Here is a 9,201-nt window from a genome sequence, read left to right on the forward strand (position 1 = left end):
CCTGGGCCAAGGAGAAAAAGAAGTGGACTGTTGCTCAGTGGTTCAAGGTGTTGTTTTCAGATTTAAGTAAATTTTGCATTTCATTTGGAAATCAAGGTCCCTGTGTCTGGAGGAAGAGTGGAGAGGCCACAATCCAAGCTGCTTGAGGTCTAGTGTGAAGTTTCCACAATCAGTGATTGTTTGGGGAGCCATGTCATCTGCTGGTGTAGTCATAATCGAAGGGGTAAGGGGTGCACTGCTGTTCCAATATTTTGATATTTATAACAAAAAATGGGGTGCAACACCTAGTCTGTTTATAAATATGAACAAGAAAAGCGAAAAAGACTTGACTAATGATGGTGTGCACATTTACATGATAAAATGTAAGAAAAAAACCTTTATTGCACCTCAAGACAAAACCATTAAAAACATATAAAATACACATAACATGGCCAATGAACCATCACCCCAAAGATCAACAAAGGGCTACCATAGCCTATGGGATGTGCCTGGGTAAAACCACATTACCAACTGGAAACAAGGCTATCAAATAAGGCCATATGAGCATAGAATCCTAATAAAGGAGGTGAGGCAAAGGCCCCACGCATATCGCTGCAACCGCATGGTAGCCCTTTACCTATGCACGTGTGACCACTTATCAGGTTGTATATTTACCCTTTGCCAGGGTTGTTGTTTATTCTGTTACTGGACCCGCCTCATTTTTCCCTTTTCTTACTTATGGTATGTTATATTGTGGGAACTTATTCCCATATGTCTTAGTTCTTTAGGACTATAGATCAGGGATATGGGGATTGGAATACATTATTATATGTCTTTCCTATATGGCACACCTGTTATAGCAGTTATGTGCATAAGATATACTCTCATATGTATTTTTGTGGTCACAGTATTTCTAGGGACGTGATATGGGTCGCCACCTACGGTATGCTTGCACGTGTTTACTGTATAGATTCATTATTATGGTATACATGGGCTATTTTTGATCTTATTACTAATATAAGCATTGATCATTTCATCAGGTTTATTCTATGCCCAATTGGCTTGGTATGCGGGGGTGATGGTTCATCGGTTATTTTACGTTTTTAATTGTTGTTTTGTCTTGAGTTGCAATAAAGGTTTTTTCTTACATTTTACCATGTGGATGTGCACGCCATCATTAGTCTAGTCTTTTTCTCTTTTCTGGTTCATCTGCTGGTGTAGGTCCACTGTGTTTTATCAAGACCAAAGTCAGTCTACCAGGAAATTTTAGAGCACTTCATGCTTCCCTCTGCTGACAAGCTTTATGGAGATGGAAATTTCATTCTCCAGCAGGACTTGGCACCTGTCCACACTGCCAAAAGTACCAATACCTAGTTTAAAACAACAGTATCACTGTGCTTGATTGGCCAGCAAACTCGCCTGACCATAACCCCATAGAGAATCTATGGAGTATTGTCAACAGGAAGAGGAGAGACACCAGATCCAACAATGCATATGAGCTGAGGGCTGCTGCCAAAGCAACCTGGGCTTCTATAACACCTCAGCAGTGCCACAGGCTGATCGCCGCCATGTCACGCCACATTGATGCAAAACGAGCCCCGAACCGAGTATTGAGTGCATTTACTGAACATATATTTCAGTAGGCCAACATTTCGGATTTTAAAATCATTTTTCAAATTGGTGTAATAAAGTATTCTAATTTACTGAGATAATGACTTTTGGGTTTTCATTGGCTGCAAGCCATTATTATCAACTATCAGAGAAATAAACACTTGAAATAGATTACTCTGTTTGTAATGAGACTATAATGAGATTCACTTTTTGTATTGAAGAACTTTTGATGATATTCTAATTTTGTGAGAAGCACCTCTAGTCTATCGTAGCTAAGTACCGGGTTCTGCTATTAGAGACAGATGCCGGCAATGTATTATAGTTGGCATCAGGCACGTGTTGGAGTGAGTACAGTTCCTAAGCCCTTCATACACATGCGGACCCCTTCCCGAACATTAATTGACTTTCTAATTTGGAGAAGGGGTTTAAGAACTGTAACAATTCCATTTCAAGTGCCTGGTTAATCAGCATAAAATCTTCTAAATCAGGGGTCAGCAGCCTTCGGTACTTCACCTGAGAAATGATAAACAAATGGTTTGCCAGCCACATTCGGTCAGGCAGCTGTTGTTATCCGCAGGTTGTTGATCCCTTTTCCTATAAGATCTTGTTCTGCATCGGACTCTGCTCTTAACTGTATTTCATTGCTGTTATGATGTACACATACTGAGATTTTGTCTTGTGGTTTTACTTACAGATTATAGGTAGATTATTTGATATCTGTAGTAGCAGGAGCGTGCGACTGCAAGGTGACAAAGGCCCCATAAATCAGAATAACTTGGAGGAAAAACTACAAATCCTGCAGGAGACCCGTGAATACTTATTGACCCTTACAACTTGTGACAATAACTTCCTTTTCCAAACTTCAAGGTAAAAAAAAAAAAATTAAAGTTTTGTATCAAATGGGTTGTCCTGTTTAAACGGATACGTCTGCATTCACTCTGTGTGACTGCAGACTTATCAATCCCCCCAATGCATGCACTGTGCGCTGCGAGGATGCACCTGTTTCCGAGCGAAGACCGATCTGTACTTATGCGTTATGCATACTCCCAGGCAAAAGCCATCTAGTGGGCCCGGCATCACTCCATACACTTGCGACGGTAGCACCTTCTAGGCAGCCACGCCACTAGTTTACACCTTTTAGGGGTAGGGATACACTGAAAGCAGTGTTGCATTGCAATATCCCTTCCGTTTATTTCCTATGGTTTCAAATTGTGACCGTGACACAGAGTCACAAATGTGTTTGGATTTTTGGTCGTATGCAACTCACTTGCCATAGACGTCAACATAAGTTACTTACAACTTGTGCTTTGGCCAGATTCTTTAAAAGCAAAGTAACAGCTCTAAAATAGTCAAAGAAAACTTAAGATAAAAACAAAATGATCATATACCCTGATGGGGCCTGTTTCTTTGAGTTGGTTATTACGTTTATATAGCTTCACATAATGTGTCCATAGTTGGGCTCCAGTCCTGCGCGGCCTTAATTCACATTAAGGTAATTTTTGACACATAAGGTTTTAATACTGTCCCGATTGGGTACACCTTGGTGCTGAAGGAATGGCTTTTACTTTGTTCAGTTTTGTTAGTTTTTTTCAAAAACAGTGTTTATTAATTACCCTGTTACTTACATGCACTATTGCATTTTACTTACAGCAGGGTATATGTTACATTTTGTTTCTCTTAAAATTTCTGTTTAATGGTCAGTGTGAATATACTCCTACGTGTTATGTAGCATACTCCAGTTCTTTTTGTTTTGGTTTTGCTCTAAAATCAAGTTGCACAGGTGTTTTGTTTTTTGCTTAAGTTTTGCAGGGTAGAATATTTACTTACTGACTTTCAGGTAATATCTGTTTGTAGCAATTTTCAGGGAGATCAGCACATTAGAGTTAACAGGACTTATTTTTTTTAGGCACATAATAAAATAAAGTTAGTTTGCATCTACCTTCGTGTTGTAACTGGCCTAGAGCTGTCACAGACAGCTCCTGCCAGCGATTCAGCTACTCCAAGTCAACAGCGTAGCTCTTCTTCTGTGCTGCTCTGTCGACAGGGCGTGAATGCCAGCATCGTGCTGATTGACAGCAGGAAGCTGGCTGTCAATCAACATGCCAACCACAGTCATATGCCCCATCAACAGAGTAGAGTGGAAGAGAAGCAGTCACTTCGACAGAGCAGCATCAGCAGAAGCCAGAATCGCCAGCAAGAGCAGCAGTCGGACTGTTCTGTGGCAGAAGAGATTGGCTCTGGGCATAACAGACAGGTAGTTAGCAACTACAGTTAGTTCTTAGTAACATTGTAAAGAAAAACAAAAATCGCAGTTAACCCCTTTTCACTTTTTTTGCTTTGTATTTTTGTAAAGTGGAACCACCCTACTAGAGTAAAAATCATTCTTATTTTATACACATTCTGAAACCCTTAAACTTTTTTTATGCTTGAATGTTTCTAATTACACTAAGATTTCTATAGGGCATTCATCACGTGAATATGTGTAGTGCCCCACGCTGCCCTGTACCCTGTAGATCTGATAATAATGGAAGTGGATCCTGGCATAAAGCACTGATGGAAATTGTGGCTGTGTAAAGGTCTCAGGCAGACTATAACTTCTCTGTGGCTTCTTGTCCTAGGACCTGGTGTACTGCTGGTCTCCTAGTGACTATTGCTTCGCTCAGTGAACTGTTACCTCGTCTAATAATGGATCATGACTGCATCACTACATATAGATTCGGGACCCATCACCTCAAGGAGTTTATTAGCAGCGTGAGGCGCACAGGTAGAGTTCATGTCTGGTTTACTTAAGCATCTGTAATGTAATGTAAGGTGTATGGAAGACACTGGAGATGAGGCACGCTTAACAACAGTGTAATGGAGAACTGTTTTAAAATTAGTTTAGTGCAAATAGTTTTCTATGATGCCAACATGCAGGGGATCAACATGATGAATATTATAGCTTTAGTTAAGTATTTCCATCTTTCAATATTCCGAAAATAAATTCCATCATTATTGGTTGTCTTTAGCAGTTGTGTGATCTCTGGGACTTTATGGAATATGAGGATTGTGAAGCTCACATTTCAGTCTTGGAGGAATGTGCCATGATCCTAAGGGTATGAGCACATGTAGATGGAACCTTCCGCACATGTTTTGAGAAATCCGCAGGTAAAAAGCACTGCGTTTTACCTGCGGATTTATCGCTGATTTTATGCGGTTTTTGTGCAGATTCCTATTATGGAGCAGGTGTAAACCGCTGCAGAATCCGCACAAAGAATTGACATGCTGCAGAATAAACAACGCTACGTTTGTGAGGTTTTTTTTTTCCACAGCATGTGCACTTCGGATTTTGTTTTCATAGGTTTAAATGGTACTGTAAACTCACGGAAAACTGCTGCGACTCTGCAGCGTCAAAACCGCTGCGGATACACAGCAAAATCTGCAACGTGTGCACATAGCCCCAAGCTACTGTACTTTCCACATTTGTCCTGTAAAATCACCCCTACATGGTTCCTGCCTTCAGGTTGCTTCCCACCAACTTTCTGAAGAACAGTGTTTCAGTCTTCTTGCATCCAAGATGGCAGTGGCATGGGGAGTAGTGATCAAGTCTGAACCACATATCCCATCTTACCTGTGTTGTGGAGGCTTGGATCATACTTAACCTTATGCTACTAGTGGCCATCTTGGATGTAGGATCAGAACACCAGTCTCAGTGGAAGAGACAGTGAAAGGCAAACAGTGTAGTTTTGGTACATTTTTTCTGTCAAAACTGGAATTGGATAAAAGCAAAACAAACTTTTCTATATGGAATCACCGGCCTTGGAGGATGTTCATTAAGAAGCAGATCAGACATGGAACAAAACGAAAGTCATTTCAAATGGCAACTTTCTGGCTTTAAGAAACCCAAATCAAGAACAAAAAATGTGGTAGTCAGTAATGGTTACTTTTTTTTTTTTAACCAAGCATAGGGGAAAAATTATGGAGTCACTCAATTCTGAGGAAAAAATTATAGAATCATGAAAAAAAAACACTCCAACACATCACTAGTATTTGTTGCACCACCTCTGGCATTTATAACAGCTTGCAGACTCTGAGGCATGGACTTAATGAGTGTCAAACAGTACTCGTCATCAATCTGGTCCAACTTTCTCTGATTGCTGTTGCCAGATCAGCTTTGCAGGTTGGAGCCTTGTCATGGACCATTTTCTTCAACTTCCACCAAAGATTTTCAATTGCACTGAGATCCGGACTATTTGCAGGCCATGACATTGACCTTATGTGCCTTTTTTCAGGGAATGTTTTCACAATTTTTGCTCTATGGCAGGATGCATTATCATCTTGAAAAAAAGATTTCATCATTCCCAAACATTCTTTCAATTGATGGGATAAGAAAAGTGTCCAAAATATCAACATAAACTTGTGCATTTATTAAAGATATGACAGCCATCTCCCCAGTGCCTTTACCTGACATGCAGCCCCATATCATCAGTTACTGTGGAAATTTGCATGTTCTCTTCAGCCAGTGATCTTTATAAATCTCATTGGAACAGCACCAAACAAAAGTTCCAGCATCATCATCTTGCCCAATGCAGATTTGTGATTCATCACTGAATAGGACTTTCATCCAGTCATCCACAGTCCACGATTGCTTTTCCTTAGCCCATTGTAACCTTGCTTTTTTCTGTTTAGGTGTTAACAATGGCTTTAGTTTTTCTGTATGTAAATCCCATTTCCTTTAGGCGTGGTTTCTTACAGTTTGGTCACAGACATTGACTCCAGTTCCTCCACTCCTCATTTGTTTTATTGTGCATTTCCTGTTTTGGAGACATATTGCTTTGAGTTTCCGGTCTTGACGCTTTGATGTCTTCCTTGGTCTGCTAGTATGTTTGCCTTTAACAACCTTCCCATGTTGTTTGTATTTGGTCCAGATTTTAGACACAGCTGACTTTGAACAACCAACATCTTTTGCAACATTGGGTGATGATTTAGGCTATGTTCACACTTTGCGAATTTTGCTGCGGATCCGCAGCGGATTTGACCGCTGCGGATCCGCAGCAGTTTCCCATGAGTTTACATTACAATGTAAACCTATGGGAAACAAAAAACGCTGTGCACATGCTGCAGAAAAATCCGCGCGGAAACGCTGCGGATTACATTCCGCAGCATGTCCCTTCTTTTTTGCGGATTTTCACCTGCTCCAATAGGAAACTGCAGAGGAAAATCCGCAGAAGAAATCGCAGTAAAAACTGCGATAAATCCGCAGTAAAAACCGCGACTGGTTTTCACTGCGGATTTTGGAATTCTGCTGCGGAAAAATCCGCAGTGGAATCTGCAAAGTGTGAACATAGCCTCATCCTCTTAAGAGTTTGATAATCCTCTCCTTTGTTTCAGTTGACATCTCTCATGTTGGAGCCATGATTCATGCCAGTCCACTTGGCGCAACAGCTCTCAAAGGTGTGATCACTCCTTTTTAGATGCAGACTAATGAACAGATCTAATTTGGTGCAGGTGTTATTTTTGGGTGTGAAAATTTACAGGGCGATTCCATCATTTTTTCCTCAGAATTGAGCGATTTCATAATTTTTCCACTATGCTTGGTTAAAAAAAGTAACCATTACTCACTACCACATTTTTTATTCTTGATTTCTCTTAGTGTTTCTTAAAGCCAGAAAGTTGCCATTTGAAATGACTTTAGTTTTGTGCCATGTCTGTGATCTGCTTTTTTTCTACAAAATTATACAACTAAATGAACATCCTCCATGGCTGGTGATTCCATAATTTTTGCCAGGGGTTGTAGGCTTTGCCAATACATGGCACCTAAAATGCAGAGTCTGAGGCCTTACACTTGCATAATTGAACAGTTACAGATCACATTGTCATCATTGGTGATTTCTCTAATTGTCCTCCCCACTCTCCCTTTTAGGTGGTGCAGATACAAGACCTTCAGCACTTGATGTAACTCGTACAGTAGGGAATCTGTTGTCGCAATGTGGATTTCTCAATGTGAATGTAAAGAATGACCGCTGTGCAAGTACATGGACAGGACATGGTTTGACTAGTTTTCAACAGCTCATTTCGTCTCCATTTGAAGAAACAAGTATTGAACTGTCCTGCCATGTCTACCAATCCAGATTGTTGGATGTGACCCTTCATAACTCTGAAATGTACATGACAGGCTGGGTTGTGAGAGAAGCCTTCAAACAGCTCTCCTGTAATAAGTGTAGATGGGCTCTGGTAAGCAGTAGACCCCCACAAGATTTTACAAGCGCTTATCATTTATTGCAAGTTAATGGAGGGCTTGCTCATTTTGTGCCATCAGATGGAGCAGTCAGAACCGTGCAAACAGCAGGAAAGTTATTATACCATGTGCTGAAATGCGGCCGAAGTGAACTCAGGATATCTGCTCTGGTGCTGGAGCACCACGTATTGTCCACACTGGGACCAACAGATATTTTTGACCTTCAGGAACATATACCACAGACTGAGCTGGGCATCAACAATCATCACTTTCAGCTATTGCGTCTCATAGCATCGCTATACTATGCATTAAGGGAGCCCTACATTAAGAGTAGAAAACAGAGATCACTAGTATATCAGACCTTAGCTAGGTCTAAGCTTTATTACCATGCAGACTTGCTGTCCACATAAAATCAAGGCAGCCTGTATTTGGCCTTCACCTGGTTTCTTTTAACATCCGCAAAATTCCCACAACTTGGAGCATAGTCCTGATGCTTAGAGAATTTAGCGCCGTTGAATCAGAACTTTACCATACTCCACTGCCCTGAATAAGGATATGTACAAAATCTGCTATTGGTTGATTTCAAATATCAAACATAACTGGAGAAAAGGGGGCAGATATAAAAGTCAGTGTAGCAAACGGTTTTAGGTACCGTAACTTTGAGAACCTGCCATTATGATTATGCATGGTAAAGAAATGGCCAAAAGGGCGCTGTGATATAGATTCAATAGCACCGAAAGCTTCTGACACCCGAACTTGAAATGCTTATTTAACAACCAGGTAGCAGATTTCTTCACTAAATGCATCTACTGAATCTGTATTATGGCCATAGCTTTATTTTACCTTGCATAGTTGTGATGGTCGGTTGTCTCTTTAGAGTTGCCTTTAATTTTTTTTAGCTTTTCTTTCCTCTTCGCTATAGTTAATTTATATTTTCTACAGTTAATTTTAATAGGATGTTTACATTCTAGAGAAAGTGTAGTTTATAACATGCCATAATGCATTTTACCATATGAATTTTTTTTTTTGTAACTTTCCCATTAAAAAAAAAAGCCCGTTGAGTTTTGTAAAGTAAGTAATGACTTGTGTTTTCGCTAAACTTAAGAGGGAAATCCTTGACCTATGTTAAATTTGCAAAAAGTGTTTGCTAGAGTTCAGAGAATAGATTTACAGGACCCTGGTCCAGCAGGCAGGTGACATGACACTGGATTTGAGCCCTGGGAATCGCTGTTTAGATGGTCATTCCCCCCCAGTGCAGTCTTTTGATACGCCAGACTATGGCCGATGACATAATGACAGTCTGACGAATCAAAAGAAGAGTCAGGATGATGGCAGGTAATGAGCGTTTACAGACTGGGCTGCTGTGAATAGCTTCTCCCATCTCTAGTACAGTG

General features: G+C 40.5%; 1 protein-coding gene across 2 annotated transcripts in view; it reads left to right on the forward strand.

Annotated features, from left to right (window-relative positions):
- Positions 1-8,882, forward strand: part of THAP9 (THAP domain containing 9) — a 76,458-nt gene extending 67,576 nt beyond the window's left edge. For both annotated transcript variants that reach the window (XM_069765197.1, XM_069765198.1), the window contains exons 8-10: positions 2,285-2,457; positions 4,209-4,354; positions 7,493-8,882. In XM_069765197.1, coding sequence (XP_069621298.1) covers positions 2,285-2,457; positions 4,209-4,354; positions 7,493-8,217 — 1,044 coding nt within the window. In that variant the 3' untranslated portion in view covers positions 8,218-8,882. The remainder of the gene's footprint in view (positions 1-2,284; positions 2,458-4,208; positions 4,355-7,492) is intronic.
- Positions 8,883-9,201: the final 319 nt, after the last annotated feature.

Source organism: Ranitomeya imitator, chromosome 4 (assembly GCF_032444005.1).
Source record: "Ranitomeya imitator isolate aRanImi1 chromosome 4, aRanImi1.pri, whole genome shotgun sequence".
NCBI lineage: Eukaryota > Metazoa > Chordata > Amphibia > Anura > Dendrobatidae > Ranitomeya > Ranitomeya imitator.